General features: G+C 32.9%; 1 protein-coding gene across 1 annotated transcript; it reads right to left on the reverse strand.

Annotated features, from left to right (window-relative positions):
* Positions 1-537: 537 nt before the first annotated feature.
* Positions 538-18,214, reverse strand: LOC132736751 (uncharacterized; the record flags this gene model as incomplete). Its single annotated transcript, XM_060723957.1, has 4 exons — positions 18,069-18,214; positions 11,375-11,568; positions 6,682-6,950; positions 538-692 (listed from the first exon to the last, which is right to left on the reverse strand). Coding segments are annotated over exons 1-4 (764 nt in total), but the record flags the coding sequence as incomplete, so codon positions are not given.
* Between the last annotated feature and the right edge of the window lie 1,533 nt (positions 18,215-19,747).

Below are 19,747 nucleotides of genomic sequence, written 5' to 3' on the forward strand. Positions count from 1 at the left end.
GGTAAAAATGTCTATCTAACTTCAAGTATTTCTAAAACGTATACCACCAACAGGTTTTGTGCAGACAAATAAAATAAGAAATATAAAATATCTTTAATGAGATCATGGCACGGTTTGGTGACGTATCAAGTCAAATCTACAAAGATTGGCAAGATTTGCAACGCTTCCGGTGTTCTTGGAAATATACCTGTATATTTACTGCGGAGCTCTAATAACATAATGAGCGCATATTCGAAATATACATAATTGATCATAGGTACCGTTTCCTTTTCATTTTATAAGCAAACATTTTTATATTGTTGTAAATCTACAAATGATTGTCACATTTTTGTTTCCGTAAAATGTTAAAACATGTAATATATTGCACTTGGAATTGTAAATATATGTATTTTGCAAAACAGTTGGGTCACATTTTATCCAGACTTGAATAAAAGAATGGCAACTTGTCCAAGGTAGAAATAAATGAAATGTTTGGTCTCGTGGGTGACGTAGCTACCGAAGTTTCGGCCAACGATGCAATGCCAGGTTGGGTTGTACTTTTTGTCGAATTCCTTCTTGATGTAGGCAGCAATGTCCTTTTCAATGTTGTATTTTTCAAGAGCCTGGGTGGCACATTCGACTGCATCATTTTGCATGTCTTCTGACATATCAGCATTTTTTATAACGGCTTTCCTGTCAGTCATTTTGTCAAGCTGAAAAAAGAAAACATAATATATTTACAAGAGCAATCAGTAATCAGTTCACATGTGCTGCCTGATCAATGATAGCGTTGTATTGAAGTGTGTTTGGCCAGTTTGTTCCCTATTTGTCGAGGATACTAAGTAGCATGTTGAAAAAAACATAAACGGCCAACATGCTTTTTTATCCAAGTGCCATAACTCAGCTTAAAATCAATTCAACTGAAAATTCGTTCATCATACAAAAGTACTTCTGATGGGTAACTTTAAAAAACACAAAAAGAGCCAAAACTAACAAAAATCATCATGGAACTGGAAAATGCCGACGATATGCACAAGTTGACTTGGTACTGTTCATTCCTGTAAAGTTTGGATGAAATTACACCAGTAGTTTTTTAGGAGTAGTCCGGGCAAGTTTTAGGACTGACGGACAGATGAATAGACGAACAAATAGACGAAGAAGTGATCCGTATATTTTGTAGCACGCGGCTTAAAATGGTTGAATTATTGTAAGGTTTAAGGTAATTGAAAGTGTTTTTTTTTCTTTAAGAATCTTCTATCCGCATACAATGGTTGGAATAATTCCAACATTTTCAGAAATATTATCGAGTTTGGTATTTAGAAGTTTGGAATTAATACGTGATGTAAGAATAAAATCAGCGTTTTTTTTATGACACCAACCAGCTAGAATTTCTTTGTTTTTGATTATATTGGAAAATGTCTAAAAAAAGCTGATGAATAGTGGTTACAGAATGAGTATTTATATTATTATCATTGCCATTATTGCATCATCATCATTAAGTCATGAACATTATTGTTTTATAATAAATAATAATGACAATAATAATAATAATAATTATAAAAATTATAATTATTATTATTACAATTATTATTACAATACAATACAATATAATATTCTTTTGTTATGTCAATGTAAAAACAGATATTACAATAATCATATTTTAATCATTGTTTAATTAAATGCCCATCACCTGCAACAGATAGTAAATTTGGTAAAAACTGGAGATCTGCAGTATATCCGTAGGACTGAATTTGGATGCCGAATAGTTACAAAATAAAAATATTGAATAAATAGTTCTAAAGTCTTTGAAAAAAAGTGCTTCTTCGCTGTAAAAAGTGTTTAAAAATGTTTGAAGATGTCATCCTAGACAGTCATTGTTTGCATTCATTTAAAGGGACTCCACTGAGGTTTAAAAGCCTAAAAACATAACATTTGAATTTCTTACATAAATGAGCTGGGACACTTTAGACAGAAATATATGCAAAGATAGTTAAGAAATATACTTTGAAGTAATTGAAAATCGTATTTATATGCTTTTCTTAGTCCGATTTGAGTGAAAAGAGTTTAAACGCTTTTCATTTTGGGTCATTTATTTACAATGTGAATAATTATTCTGGAAAAACGAAGTGCGCGAATGATCTGAAATTTTGCACAAAGATTAGAGGTCTAAACCTACATCAAATGGTACATTTATATGGATTTTTTTTTTCAGTTCCATCATATCAAAAAACTTCAGTGGGGAGTCCCTTTAATCACTGCAAAATTTCAGTCCTACATTTTCCCCCAATTTTTAACAAAACATCGCTGAAATTCCCAAATTCCATGGGTATCGTATGGGTCATGTTCCCAAAATCCTTGAGAAAAAAACCTGCCATTCATCACATATAGGGGAATTTTGATTTTAAAAACTTAAAAACTGACTGAACAGCGAGCAGTCCTGCCCATGGTATTAGTTGGCACGCATGGGCAGAATCAGGTGCAGCCAATAATAAAAATATGCCAAATACATTACTTTGATGTATTATCATTATCAGTAGTAAGTCTGGGATTTTTTTATCAAATTTAGGCTAAGACAAATCTTTCATCAAGATAAAATTTCAGAAATATTTACTTCACGCCATGCGTGGGCGATACTGTCTTCAGATAGGCATCAATGCTGTAGCAGGTGAAACTGTTTTATGTGTCTACTTGAAATCTCTTGGATATAAGCACTGAACCAAGACAAACTGATAAAATATTTATTTATTCATTTATTCGTTTATATATTTATTCATTTATATATTTATCAGTTTATTATTTAATCTTATTTATTGATTTTTAAATCATATAATTTACAAAAATCGCAGTGTTGTGATTTTCTGCACTCTATGTATAGATATGACTTTTTTGTTAAATAAAATACCATTTTTTTAATAAAAATTTTCACCTGGAAAAAAAATGCAATTATTTTACAAGTTTTGCTAATTTCCCTAGCCTTCTTGTACTTTCTAATCTTATGTTTCCCATTTTAAAGACATGTGTTTGTAAAATCATGGCTTAATCTTATATTCAATGTACATTATGTTCACTATTTGAATTGCAGTTACATCATTACTTACATAGGCCTACAGGTGCATGTACTATAGGCAATGATTTATTTAATAGCGGATTTGCCAAAATATCCATTATAAATGACAGTAAGGACATATGCTCTTGCAATTAGCCGAGGTTCCATATTATATATTTATGAAATTATGACCGAATTTTTTACATTTAAAAAATAAAATTTCTGTAGATGTCATTTAATAGGTGACAGACTTTAATTATCAATTAAAATCCGTGACAATTAAAGTCCGTGAATAGATTAATTCAGTTTCTTATATCTCAAAAAAAAAAAAAACAATTCTGCAGACACTTTTCTAATTGTATGTTAAATCATGTGAATGTGAAGATGCGCTTGCATTTACCCCTTAAACAACATGCAGTGTAATTGTGTGCAATTTGCCTGCATGCAGTGCCATTGATAAAATTACTTCGTATTTCAGGCAAGTTCAGAGCCTAGGCATATATCGATATATATACTAATGAAACGGAGAATAAGTATATAATATTATATTACAGACACTGAGTGCACCAATTATCTACTCTTGCATTAGACCCCCCATTTATCATTCAAGGAAATTACTGGAATAATCACCTTATATTGCACTCGTAACCAAAGTTATTTCCGAAATGTCTTAATTAAACATAACAGATTACTCTAATTAGGATGTTCATATTAATGTCTTAGGAAAATTGAAAAAAAAGTATCGGTAAATATAGAAAAATGAATATTAAACTTACATTTTATATAACTCCTACAATGTTATTATTTTTACACAAGCTTTGTCTTGAAGAATTCTTAATTTATTAAGGAATCTATGAATACTGAACATGATTATGTTGAGTCATGTTGCAACATTTTATGTAACAACCATTGGATACAGCATCCTTTGTAAATCAGTATTTTCTAACAACGCGCATTATTTACACGGTGCACATATAGAAAATTATATTCCTGCAAAAGACGGTCGGTTTTATAGTGTATATTTTTTAGTTATGAAGATTTTTCACAGGTAATATGGCCGTTAAATTTACGTTTGTAACGTCACTTTTTATTGGATTATCATGACGTTTGTTTAATCTTTATACACGGCTGCAGTCGATTTATGGTCGAAAGGATAATTGCAATAGCATAACCAGTTGCTACCTACTCAGGTGCCCGTTCGTGCCTGAAAAAAGGCACGGAGGGGCACCTGAGGTCTTCCTCCACCAGTAAAGCTGGAACGCCGCCAAATGACCTATAGATACTGTGTCGGTGTGACGTAAAACCCGAATCAAACAAACAGAACCAGTTAAAATCTTCATTCAAACGAACTTTCTGTTGTTTTTTTTTCTGTTTCTTTGCTTTTTCTTCTTAAATTAAAAAATGAAAACTACAACATTCGTGTATATAGTTTATTAAAAACAAAATGTTTTCAAATCAAAGATATTAATTTTGAGCCAAAAGGAGGTCACTGTACGGCGGTCAATGAGAACCTAAATGTACAGTAACCTGAGACAATAATGAAAGAGGGGGTAGCCCTTAAAAGGGCTATCGGTGCCAATCTCCCTCAAAAATGGCGGGGGAGATATTTATACATGTACAACATACCGTGTGTATCTAGCAACGCAGCCATGTTCAAATATCCCAGGAATTGTGTATTTATATGACCTAAACGAGCACCATGGAAAGTAAATAAACCAGCATATTTTATTGTTTACTAAATTGAAGGAAATGACTTAGCGCATACGGTTGCTGAGACATTATGTTTTACAGCATTGTATATATCCAGTTTTTGCACATCTCTGCATTAAAGAATATACTAGTTCACGGTGACACAATCAGCGCTGACTTCTTCATATTTTTAACAATCATTTGACGTGCTTTTATAATCCATTGTTAAAACAATATTAAGCACATATTTGACCTTTCTAAAGAATACAAAAAAGTATTCATATTCATATTTAGGCTCAATGTTCAATTTAGTCGATTTAACACTATGTATAAGTAAACAAACTATAACTGCCAATGACAACATACCATGACAGTTAATTTCTTCCGCCCTTGCCATTGGCTTAAAATGTCATCTTGCTTGAGCCAAATGATTGCAGGGACATTAATAACACGACATTTTGTACGCCTCTTCAAAAGAAAATCAAAATGCAATGTCACTTTTTTCTTATTATAACTTTTAAGGGCATGAACGGTAGTGACATGTTCGGGGTTGGTACTCTCAACGTTAGAAAGAGCGGACGGGCCCTCATTAACGTTAGGTACTATTTTGGTACTATAAAGTCAGCATTTATTTATATACTGCTTGTTTCAGTTCCATGCATTAATGGCATGGCTCCATATAAAGTTAAAATGAACTAATATATAAATATTTTGGTTTTATACAAGGACATTTGGTCCAATATATACTCGGTTCCAAAAGAAAGTGTGCACTTTTTAATATTGAATATTTAGAAAATTAGCAGACGTTTCTTTTGCAAATTTGGCATTGTTAGTCCTAAGTACACAATACATCAATCCAATGTAAAACCTATCCCGTGCTGGCACGAAATTTTCGCTTTATATGGCAATGCATAATATAGCATAATTTGCACGTGCAGTCCGAGGCGAAGGTACATGTCACAGGAACTGTGTATAGAAATAATCCTTTTACCCACTACATAGGGAAAAACACATTTGATTTCACAGTGCTTGTCACTGAACATGCTTAGACTGAATCAAAATCAGCAAATTCAAGCATTTACGATGCTTGCTCGTGACGACAACGTCTCCAACGTCAGTAGAGCGTTTGGTTGTCACAGAAACACAATATTTCGGTTGCGCCAGCGTTTCCAGCAAACAGGTGGGATAGCAGATCGCCCTAGACCAGGTAGACCAAGGGTTACAAACCCTCGAACGGACAGTTTCATTACGTTGACGCACCTTCGACGTCGTTTTCAAACGGCGACAAGTTCTGCAAGGCAGTATGGTATCAGCAAATAGACAGTGTTGCGCCGCCTCAGGCAAGCCCGGCAACCCATTCGGCCAAGGAGGCCCTGTGTGGGACAAGTGCTTACAGCACGTCATCGAGCTGCCCGTTTGCAGTGGACACAACGTCATTTCCGTTGGGGGCGACCTAGTACATACTCGAGACAAAATCGTATCCTAATGACACCGGAATTTAAAGTTTAAAGTCACGATTATAATGTACATGTTCTGATCTTGGTACCAAATACGTGGACATTTAGCATAATGGGCAATGGAAAATCGCCGATAACAAAGTGCACACTTTTTTTTGGAACCTAGTATATATAAATTAACTTCATGCAAAAAATCTATAGGTCATCTTGTTCTGAACAACGTTTTTTTTTTCTTGCCAAAAAGTAGATAATTATGCAAAATGTAAAGTAGAGCTTTTACTAAAAAGACGTATACACATGTATTTCCCCTTTTTCTGTCTGGAATATTCACATCCTTCATAGAATACTTAAAATACTCATATAATTATCATACTTTATATATTACAGCGTTTATTATAATTCAAATGTAGATGTTGTTAATGTTTATTAATTAATTTAAATGAAATTTTTGCTAGAAGTCAAATGAATAAAAAAAACACAGAAACTGGGCTTAAAATCCCTTTATCCAACTCTGAATAAAAGGACAGCTGTAGGTCCAACGTTGAAGTAGATGAACTTGTTGGGTTCATGTGACACAAGACTTCCGAACTTTTTGCCTACGATGCAGTGCCACGTTGGTTCAAACTTCCGGTCAAACTCATTTTTGATGTAGGCGGCAATATCTTTCTCTATTCTAAATTTCTCGATCGCTCGTATAGAAATTTCTATGGCAATTTGTTGCATTTCCTCCGGCATCTCAACGCTTTTTATGAACACCCTTTTGTCTCCCATGGTGGACCCTAGAAAATAAAATATACAAATTTACTCTATATTATTTACAGACTTTGAGAGACTGAAAGCTGCAAGCCTCCTGATGAGCCAAAATATTTCAAGAAAATTAATATTAAGAAAAATGTATACTAATATTTTATGAAAGGTAAAAACATTCAAGATCCAAGTTAAATTTTACATGCTATGTGCGTTTTAACACTGATTTTGCAGTATTTTATCACCATATTGCTACTGCGTTACTAACACAAGAAAGGCTTTTTTGCAAATGTTGACTACTTTTTTGGTCATTTTTTTGGATTGTAAGTGCCGATTGCAAAATGTAAATTACTTTATTTGTTCACCTCACAATTTTTAACTTTTAAATGCATTTCTAAAATGGTCATGTATATTGACATGAATATGGATGCGTGCTTTAACCCAGTAACCGTCAGAAACCGGAAGTGAATAGCCTTTGTCACCAGAATAGAGCTATGCTATTGTCAGCACATCCGTGCAAACTGACCAGGCTCTATAGACTATACAGTTGGAAGATCTTTTTTTTTTTGTATTTTGATATCAAACCTCCTTCCCAAGCTGGGCAAATCCATTTCACAAATTCCCCCGGGTTAATTAATCAAATATGAACTTACACGCAACGTGTTTTTTCAGTTGCTATAAAATTCATTAATCAGCGAGTGCAATTAGCCAAAATTTGTGTCGTACAAGAAGAGAAATCGATTCTCTGATGATATTTAGAAAATGGTTCAGTCACACTAGTGCAATGAATATTTCAATAAAATTTGTTTCAGTATATTCTGAATTTATTGCATGTTTCAGAAACAACAACAAAAAAACAAGTTTTTTCTGTTACAAAAAATTTTATCAATTTTAAATCGTCCTAAAGTGCACTTCCAGCATATATGAGTATTGATAAAGTCAATGTAAATTGCGCATGGTACTGAATTTAACAGTTGATATAATTATAAAATATGTAAATATCTGTAAGTTAGATTATACAAATATATTGCCTTACTGAAAGATTGTTCGAGGGCTAAACTATCAATTACATTAATACAGGAGCGTTCTCAATTGCTAAAAAATATACACAAAAACAAACAACAAAAACAAGAGACGGAAAACTAAAATATGAAAGTTTAGTTCTATTTATATTTGTTATTATAGCAATGATCACAAAAAGCAATGGACTCAATATATGAGCTGCGTAAGTTAATACACAAAACGCTCATGTGATGTCATGAGTATATTGGCACATACATATACACACGCACGCACGCACGTAAAGAAATGTTGCGACTTTGCAATTATTAACGGGGTTTTCTTTTTATCATGCGTGTAATAAAAACATGAAATAGACAAATAAAGAATCCCTAAAGAAAGCCCAAAACGGCCAAATTGAAAATGTCGCAGGCTCGGTTCGATTGAGCCTGTTCATGGGCGGTACTGAAAAGTGCAAGTTACCGTCCACGCCCCCTAGCACCGGCTTAAGCAGAATTCAACATTTAAACATGAAATAGTAAAATTTTATATTTAGAAACATCCGCAGATGTAAATTTATATGCGCCAAATGTTAAAAGATATGCGCCAAATGTTAAGTGACAATCATATGTGCCAAATGTTAAGAGATATGCGCCAAATGCTAAGTGACAATCATATGCGCCAAATGTTAAGTGATAATCATATGCGCCAAATGTTAAGTGACAATAAAAACATGTTTGACTGTAAACTTTTCCTCATTTAGGTATATGATAACTGGAATGAATTTATTGGAAGACTTAAATAAAGTAACAGTATGCTCGCCAGAGGCTGGCAAATGACTCGTTGAATGAAGTTCAATATTGAACCTACACTCACTAAATATCCTTTATTTATCAGCATTTTACTGTGACAAAGTATTGATTTGGCAATGAAACATTACCACTAATGATATTCATTTAACTATTATAACTTTTATAATTGTGTGAGTGCCATACAATTTAAGCACACCGCCGCCGTTTCTTATAAGAAATTATAAATTATCTTTCTTCTTGAAAGTGATCACAATTTAATACATTCCAGTACACAATTTTGATTAAAATCCGATAAAAATATGCTCGATTGTTAAATTATTTTTTATTTGTTAAATTCTTTAAGAACATATTAATAACTGAAAAAAAGAGATACGTTTGTATTTAAACAAGACAGTTTCCATAATTAAAAGCTATAATTCTTTCGAAACTTTAAAATGCGTCATCTTCTAAAGCATTATGAAATATCTTTCTGAGTGTAACATTACAAAGACGTTCAAAATTACAAACGTATCTAAACTGAAAAAGTTAACTAAAATCATGAAAATATATAAAAATTAACAAGATAAGATAAAAATATATTTCGCTTAATTAATATTTAAGTTAGATAAAAATGAAATATTACTCACTTTTGTTGACGTTAAGTTTAAACCTCTTAACTAAGTACCGTGATTTTTCCCTTTACTGGTGCCGAGATTTTCCTGGTTTTGTCGCAAGTCTTATTGATTAACTTCTGATATCTTCTACGCTAGATTAGTAATTTCGAAATGTAGATTTTGTAATTAAATTACCTAATTATCGTAATTAGCCTGTGTTGCATCTAAGTCTTTTCACTAATTTTCTATCTGGAATTATTCTTTTATCGGGGCCTGTCTGTGACTTGATGTTAATTGAAGAATAACAACCAGAAAACGGTAAATACATATATGTATAAAAGTTATTTTATGCATGTAAAGATTCTACTGTTTATTCTAAAAAGTCAAGGTTCCAAATAACTAGGGATGTCATTCAGAGTCCGGATATCCGAACGTTCGGATCACGATTCGGTGTCCGGAGCCGATTTTCTGACCCGGATGTTTGTGGAGCCGATTTTCTGACCCGGATGTTTGTTTAAAATATTAAAATATTTTATACAAACATCCGGTTTTCTGACCCGGATGTTTGTATAAAATATTAAAATATTTTATACAAATATCCGGGTCAGAAAATCGGCTCCGAATATTGAGAATATGTGATAAATACATGCGTTGAGATAATCTTAGACATGGTGTTGACACCATATTGTGTATTGTACCTTAGTTTGACAATACACGTCATAATCTCTGCAGATCACAAAAAATCAATAATTACTATAATAATAATTACGAGTCAGGTATGACACATGTTGTTAATCAAATTTAAGCTTTGTACGATTCAAGATGAATATTCTAAATCCCGTGCGATTGTCATCGGCAACGATGTACCATTGTTTATGTCCAAATTTAAATATTTAATTAGGCTATTATTTCTATATATATTTCGGCTTACCGACCCGTCGACTCCTTATTTTGAGACAATGAAAATCTGCAGAAATAAAATAATCAAATCAAGAAATGCACTTACGAATAATAGTATGTTAATTATCACAGCTTTTATTGAAATTGATAGAAAGTTATCCGACACAAATAACTTTCACCTTTAGTAATAATCAAACAGTAGTAGTAGTAGTAGTAGTATCTTTATTTACATCTCATCATTGCATATACATGATAAAAACATACAAATATATTTAAAAACAAAATAAATAAATGCAATGCATATGGAATTATAAGAGATGGTCGTGAGAAATTACATTAAAATCGAACAGTTTATCTAAACTAAGCATGGAGTTAAAATACTATACAAGAAAGACATAAAACAATTATTTCTAGTAAAACATATATCAACATAAAATAAAAAAGCACGAATATCAACATCGAAACACATGCATTTAAGAGGTTTCTGACATATAATAAAAATATATAAGGTAATAAAAAAATGTGTGAAACATTCCACATCTATTGTAATGTTTTATTTACAAAGTTTAAAACGACGTCTATCTAAAATATTTTTACAGGTTTTGGCACAATATCTTATTATTTTTGGCTCTTTGTTTGAAAACAAGTAAGTGTATTTATCAGAATCTTGCATTTCAGAGAACAAACTATCATGCTCTATTGCTCTAGAGTACAAATCTACTCTTAAATCATCAAAAACCTTACAATTCAATAAAACATGTAATTCATTCTCAACTGAATTATCGTTACAAAAAGGACAAATTCTATTTTCTATGCTCAGACCCTCATAACGACCGGTCTCCATACGAATCGGCGCAACCCCTAATCTAAATTTACAAAATGATGACCGATGAGAAGGCGGTAATATCATTTTACAGTACTGTTCGCTTTCATACTCAGACTTAATAGTTTTATATAATCGTAACTTATTACGACCGCGCCCAGACATCCCAGTATCATTGTGTAAGCTAGTTTTCCATTCATTAATAAAATTATTGAGAGACACAGACTCAATAATTTGTACAAACGTTCTAGCAATGGGATTGTGTAAAGATAAATATACATTCAAATTGTTCTTAATTAAAAATTTTATATGGAAAAACCAGTTCTTACATGTACAATTAGCTTCATTATATACCCAGAGTGCAATGCGTTTTGTAAATCTAGACTCTTCCATATTTGCTAACTTTGACCAATACAAAGCAGTAAATTTCCATTGACGGACTATCGGTGGCTTCCATCCCATTTCACCAGCAAGCCCAACATTTGGTGTGTACTTGCCAACACCAAGAAAGAATCGCTGTGCCCTATTATAAATTGCGTCAATACATGAATATACACGATGTCCCCATAAAGGAGCACTGTAACTTATAACAGGCCAAACTATTGTATCATATAGTTTCGTGAAAACATTGTATGGAATACTACCTAAACTTTTAAATTTTGCAATAAGCAAACCTTACGCTCGACTTGCACTCTGGGTCACAGTCTTAACAGTTACTAAAAGATCCAAATGTTCATGAAAAGCATTACCCAGATATATATATCTATCAACATATGCTAATTTAGTGGAACCGCATTTGAATTGGTACGTTGCGCGTGCTACAGAATTTGGTCTAAAATGGACATATTGCTTTTGTTGGCATTAATTTGCATGTCATTTGTACAACAGCAATTACTTAAGGCAGATAATAGTAACTGTAGGTCGTCTGCGGATTCAGCCAGCAATACAATGTCATCAGCATACAGCATTATACAGACTTTTTCATCATCGATCGGTACCCCAATCCCAAACGATTTGTAGATCAATTGATAAATCGTTAATGATCATGAAGAAATTTTAAAAAAAACATAGGAGACAATAAACATTTTCATTTCTTTAAAAACATTTTTTTCAGTTTTTTTTTCACTTAGGAACACCTTAAATGTGTGTAATTCATGTCAGTTTCGGCTACTTCCTTGAGGATTCGAATCAAACAGCCAGGGCTACATGGTAAACATCAAAGAGTGGCAGGTTCTTTTGAAAAGCCGGTTACACGCATGTCAAAGGTCATCGTGTGTAAATTGTATGCGTGTGATTGAACAATTGGAAACATTACGGGTATTATTTTGTTTTCACAAACGTGAGCGAGTGTTATTGTGTATTATAGCACTAATTGAGGAAATCAGACAATCGGTGGTGAATTTCGTTTTCATTTCATTTGAAATCGTAAGTACCATACGCACTAAATTTATTGATAACAGTCGTATATTCTATATAGAAGAAATAAAGTCAATGACGGAATTTTTTTTATATGTAACATTCAATTAAAAAATAAGAAAAAAGAAATACTACACTTTGAAAAAGGCCGCGAAAAATGGTTACGTCATATCAGACATCTAAGAATATAACAACGTTCCGAACATCCGGATGCATCCGGATGTTTGATTCGGATATCCGGATGGTCGTTTCGGTTCCAGATGACATCCCTACAAATAACATATAATAACAGCAAAATGATTATCAATAATGGCATAGCAACGCTATTTTCCAGTGGTGGAAAATGAGAAATTTCAATTGTAAGGAGACCAGACACTACATTCAATTCCATTAACATGATCTGTTCTTTCTTTCTTTCTTTCTTTTTTTTCTTTCTTTCTTTCTTTCTTTCTTTCTTTCTTTCTTTCTTTCTTTCTTTCTTCTTCCTTCCTTTCTTTTTCTTCAATTTTTACGGGCGGGGTGGGGGTTTAAATCAATGGTAAGAATGCGACTTCTCAGTTTTCCTATGGACGAAAACTTGATGTATCCCTCCATTTATTATTTAAGGAACAAGCGTATATCCACCGACCTTCTGAAAGCTAGCTTTAACATGATTACATGATAACATGATTGAGTCCAAAGTCTCTGCAAGGATTCAAACCAACAGTGGTGAGACAGTTCGGATATACTTTAAATGAGATTGGTAGTGATTATATTGCGTAAAAGACATTTAATTATTGAGCAAATAGGACCTATGAATACCGTAAAATTCCGATAATCTTTAACTTTGCATTAAAGTTAAAATAAAAATAGAAGTATTAAAACTTTATTGTTACTGTTCTTTGATCTACAATGTGGTTGGCGTTTGGTGACCGTCCAGTTTGCCGCACAAACCTGGTACTGGCCGAATCGCACACCGCACCTGCCTCCGATCTTGATAAAAATCAACCGGAATTCCAGCAGAATTATTACTTGCACCACATCAGTACGATAACAATTATTAATAATAACAATAAAACAATAGACATAAGATTATTGTATCATGGTATTAACTATAATTGAGAATGGAGACCATTAAACATTAAAAATTACATTATAAATGATATAAACGGGCACCTGAGTAGAACCATCGACGTTCCGTAAGCTAGCTGGATAGCTTCCTCACATGATAGAATCCAAAGTCCCTGTCGGGATTCGAACCGACAATGGTGAGGGGCAAGATATAAAGTCATCTATTTAAAATTATGACTCACATATATTCTCAACAGCGGATTCTTTAAACAACAATTGTTTTGTAATCGTATAAAGTCCGTTTTTACATGGCTTTAATTATAACCATGGTTTTTATGGTAGCTGATTTACGTCATGTCGTTCTTTCACTGCCAAAATGCGAAAGAAAACACAAAGATTAGTTTAATAATTATTGTCCTGTACGAGGTTCATATGTAATGCAATATATTGTCAATAAATTGAACAAATTATAAAATGAGCTGTTCGCTTACAAAGTCTATTACAAGTAGAGAAACTGATAGCGAACATCATGGATCCTGATCAGACTGCGCGGATGCGCAGGCTGGTCTGGATCCATGCTGGTCGTAAACCCATTATGTTGGTTTTGTCATGGCGCGGCTCAAATCATAAATATTTATAACAGACTATCCTAGTTTTGCTCGAGTTTTATGTAAGCACGAGTTTGCGCACTTTTAACTGAGCGTTTACCAGCCATATTTTTTTCATGGGGTACTTTGAATTGTGATCGGTTGACTACCAACATGACTTTGATATCTTTTAAAAGCAAATGCTTTGATGGATAGTATAGTTTACTCACGAACTAAATTAGAAAATAAACTTCATATTGCATTACATATTAACCCACTCTCGTATTTTGTGGCAAAAAAAGCAAAATAAGATTTAGCGCAATTTAAGCTACCATAGTATTTTTTTTTAATTTCCCTGTTTTGATAAATCATGTATGTTATATAAATACATTGTGTATTTTATCTACTGATTGTATCACAAAATGGCGTATACAATGGGATACATTCTTATACGTTCTTTAATTGTGTGGTTATTTGTAACTTCTTGTATACAGCACCACATCCTCTGTTGGCATAGTTTTCTAAATGCATCATGCATTAAAAATGTGTCCATACATATTGAATAATATATATCATAAATAATATAAATTTTCAATTTATATTTTAATATACATGTATGGTTACTAAGCAAGCTATCACATAAAACATTTGTGATGAATACAATGTGTTTGGTTTTACGGCGCACTATCACAATTAAGGTCATATGGCGCTGGAAAAGGAAAAATGCTTTTTGCTAACCTCGGGTCTTACAACTTAAAGCAACATCAGGGCTAAAAACCGTCTCTCCTGCTGGAGATAAGAGATGCATAGACTCCAGTTATTCAGACCCATTGCTCGCGCAGAGATAAACGGTTGCTGCAATTCTGATGCCTCAACCATTAGCATAGCAACCACTAAGCCACAAGGGGCAACAATGTTGCACGACAGTAGCATATGTTCCAGTTAATCCCAATACACTTTGTGAATATTATATCAAATAATAAAACTCTTGAAAAGTAATCTGGCAACTTGTTTTATTTATTTGTTAGATAAATCAGGACCTATGTTATTACTATAATTTGTTTTAGGATTACACAAACATGCATATTTAAAGGTGCATGCCCCCCTACGGATCAAACTATTTCAAGAAAATCAAACTTGAGAAAAAGAACTATGATTTATAAGAACAATAAAAAGAATCAACACTAAAGAAATAGTTTCCATGTAATCGGCGATTTGTGACCGATTTTGCAGTATTGTTCACCATATTTCTACTGCGTTACTAACGCAAAAAAGGCTATTTTTGCATATTTTGACCTCTTTTTACATGATTTACCTGATTTGCATGGGTTGCAAGTGCTGTATCCAACGTGAAAATTATTTTGTTTTGTTTATTTGACAAAAATTTACTTTTTAAAACATTTTCAAAATTTTCATGAAAATTTGCATGAATCTGGAGGCGTGCTGCTTTATAGTGACGAAAAGTACTTATTACACATGTACAGCATGTCCCTATAACATTAATGAATTTGTAATTGACAGGTTAACACCTTAAACAGCAAATATAAAATCTACATAACACGCAAGCTGAGTGTTTGTAAGGAACTTTGGTTTGATATTGAAGAATTGTCGTTTTTATCGCCAATATGTTGGTGTTATGATGATCTTTGCGTTACATTGTTACATTTAATTAACAGCTTAGCACGGTCAATATTCAATTAGAATCCAAGTGTCTTCTTTACGAGAGAAGATTTCTACATAAATTTCTGTTAAGTATTAAAAACTTGTAACAGACACATAAAATGTCATATTTCATAAACTTACTCTTTTCCCAATACAATTAGCAGCCCCTTCAACCCTTTGTTTGTATTTTCTAAAAACGTGGATTATTTGATCGGTGTTAATATAGCGAAGGCCCAATCAATAATATCCGTTATATGCGTACACGAAATAGTGAAGATATTATTAATTATAAATAACAAAGGTATGATCGGTTGGTTTTCAAACTGATGTACACAATTTTCCATAAAATAATTCGAAAGTTCGCTTACACGTCACTAACGTGCACTTCTCAATGAATATCAACGACTTTGAAAAAAAAAACAACATACGGCGGAGACAAATACATACCGATAAAATAGAATATATCAAACTCGCAGCAAATTGTTAGATACATAGTTTTACCGTATCCACGATCATTGGCTTTTGAACATCTGCAGATGTTGTTTCAACTTGTTGAAATCTCTACTAAGCCGGTGCTATAGCGGGTGGGCGTGAGTGAGGGATAGTCGGCTTCTATTAATGATTTCCTTGAAAAAATTCAAACAGAGTATGTTTTTTTTTTCTTCTATTTAGCCGGTTTTTGGCAACGGTTGTACATTTTTTAAATATTAATCTTTACTTAGAAATTTTACGTATCTGTTGACTACATAGGAGGCGGTTTAAATTGTTGGGGTTTTTTTGTGGCCAAAAAATAGCGGGATTCTTAAATCAGTATAAAACCAGATCAATATTGATGGACACCTTAAGTCTCATATGTCTTTTAAATAAACTGTTGAATCATATTATTCTTGCATAAAACAAACAACAATAATTCACTCAAATGTTAAAACTCGTCAAATCCTTAATAATTATTGTGAGGGGACATGGCTGAGTGGTAAATGCATCGGACTAGTAATATACTGATCGCTAGTCGCATGGGTCCAAACCCCGTCAGTACTGGTTGGTTCTAGGTTCGTTTTAGGAAAGGGTCCGAGGGTATAGCTTCCTACATAATCGACTTGAAATAACTCCTGTATACTAATCTGTACCCATGGTAAAAAAAAGAATAACGTATTTTTTATGAAAAAGAGAGCAAGAGTACATATGGGTAGGAAAATAAATCAATTCTAAGGCTGTATAATTATAATCATTTCAAATGTTTTTTTTTTATTTTATCATTTTAATAAGAAGTAACAAACATACATTTCAATAGCAATAAAAATAACAAAAACCTGTGTCAGACACTGGCTGCTCCTAGATACAGTATTTTAACTATACTTGAAGTATTTATTAAGGACTTAAAATATCTAAATCCATTAACATGTTCTTGAGATCTTTGATATAAAATTGCAAAACAAATAAAACTCCGTCATCAAATGAGCCGCACCATGACAAAACCAACATAATGGGTTTGCGCGTCTGCGCAGTCTGATCAGGATCCATGCTGTTCGCTATCAGTTTCTCTACTTGTTAAAGAGTTGGTAAGCGAACAGCCTGGATCCTGATCAGACTGCGCGGACGCGGATGCTGGTCCGGATTCATGCTGGTCGTTAACGCATTATGTTGGATTTTTCGTGACGCGGCTCAAATGAAGTTATCATTCATACAAAGAGAACTGGTCAAACAATATCATTCACAAAGCATTGTACACTTATCAAGAACAAACTATTATTTGGTGATATTAACGGACGTATTGACAAGTACATGATTGTATGATTTTTTGTTTCTTAATATTTATGTTATCAGAACTTCGTTTTTATCTGTTCATAATTTGCATTTTCTTAATGTGATTAATTAATCATTTTATCCAAACGTCCGTGTCATTCCTAATGATTACAGCGAATATGTAATGTTTATTATAATACAATGATTTAATTGTGTGAATTACGAATGTTTTACCTCAAAATATGTGACACTTTCAAATATTTACTACAGAACACTGTTGTTCATTATTTGTTTTACATACAAGAATGAACGTCCGACATTTAAACAAGCATGAGACACCACGAATCTTTGTCGTAGATTTAAGGCGTGAAGAATTACAGTGCGGCTGTTCCATATATCCTCAACATTTACAACTTCATTCATCAAATGACCATTTGAAAATCATCCAGACTTGAATAAAAGAATGGCAACCTGTCCAAGGTAGAAGTAAATGAAATGCTTCGTCTCATGGGTGACGTAGCTACCGAAGTTTCGGCCAACGATACAATGCCAGGTTGGGTTGTACTTTTTGTCGAATTCCTTCTTGATGAAGGCAGCAATGTCCTTTTCAATGTTGTATTTTTCAAGAGCCTGTGTAGCACAATCTACGGCGTCCTGTTGCATGTCCTCGGACATGTCAGCATTCTTGATTACGGCCTTTTTACCTTCCATTTTAAACTGGAAAGACATGAGTAAAAAGTAAAATTTTCTCTAACATGGTGTTTTATACAATATACTAGGTCAAGAATATACCGCATCTATAGGTAATTTAATTTGATAGAGAAAAAGTAGCGCTACTATTGCTAATTTGAGGAGTAGAAAAGCTGCTGTAATTTCGGATGTTTGGAAAAACTGCATGATATTAAAGAAAATGCCGATTGGGTCTCTTACAGGGCCCTGTTACAAAATCTGAAAAATCACTAACAGAATTCAGATCAATTTTCATCTCACGGGATCTGACGACAATTGTTTGAGACTTCCATTTAAAATAATAAACTGAAACATGAAACAGAAATTACAAATTTGTCTGGAAATCAAGAATATATGTATAGAAGAATCTACACAAGTATCCGATTTAAAAACCAGTTTTAACTTAATCAGCTAGGCGTTTATCTTAATATCTAAATTTATCTCACCTTGAACAATTTCATGCATGTACGCATATTTATTTTATGCAGGTACGTCTCGTTACAGGAAACATATATACATCTTTATTATCTACATTCAATAGATATACATTTCAAATGCGGTTATATTACAAATTTGAAGATAGAAACATTATATAAGAAAACTACTCACATATTTTAAATCCTCTATTTGACACGTCTGAAAATGAAATAAGATTGATAAAACGATATATGTGACTCACGTGGAGGTTTAAAACCATTGGTTACAGCATCTTCTGTAAATATGTATTTTCTATCACCGCGGGTTATTAATGCGGTGTTAAGGTACAAATCTCCTGAAAAATATTATATGTGTAATAGTTTGTACACATATACGTGTAAAAAGATAATTTAAAAACAGATGCATCGCCTTCCTTTTATCAGGAAGTCTTAAGTATAAGTAAAATTGTCTTCTTATTATCGCTGAGATTCGGCGTGAGTTTAATGCGGGAAACCTCGTCTCGACTTGTTATGTCCTTAATTAATTGTCAGGCAAAAGACTCTTGAAAGTCCAAGCATGATTTTAAACACATAAAATTCACTTTCGAACATTAGAGAGGAAGCTTTACATGAGTATATAGTATAATATAGTAAGATATAATAATATAGTATAATATAGTCAGATATAATAAAGTTATTACCCATTCTGCATTAACATAACTGAATATACACCCCTACAAAACAGTGGCTCTTCCACATTTAATGAAAGCCCTCGGCACTTCCGCTGTAAAGCCATCTGCTTATCCGATTTAAAAGAACGTGATTATTTCTTTAAAAAATCAAAGAATGCTATATATGCCACGCACAACATTAAATTCTCATCTTTTGGGGTGCAATTCCGAAATTATTGCGCTTATGTAAACGGTAAATCAATTAATCTTACGATTAAAAATGGATGGAATGTAAACAGGACTTTAGATAGACTTAATTCGCCTTCATATCTAATCGGTCGTGAAGTATTCAATTATTGGATGTCACAAATAAAAATACATTACGATGCTTGAAAAACGTTTTGTTCTATGTGCCATTTTGTTGTTTT

Source organism: Ruditapes philippinarum, unplaced genomic scaffold (assembly GCF_026571515.1).
Source record: "Ruditapes philippinarum isolate M1 unplaced genomic scaffold, ASM2657151v2 ctg2003_1_1_1_1, whole genome shotgun sequence".
Lineage (NCBI taxonomy): Eukaryota > Metazoa > Mollusca > Bivalvia > Venerida > Veneridae > Ruditapes > Ruditapes philippinarum.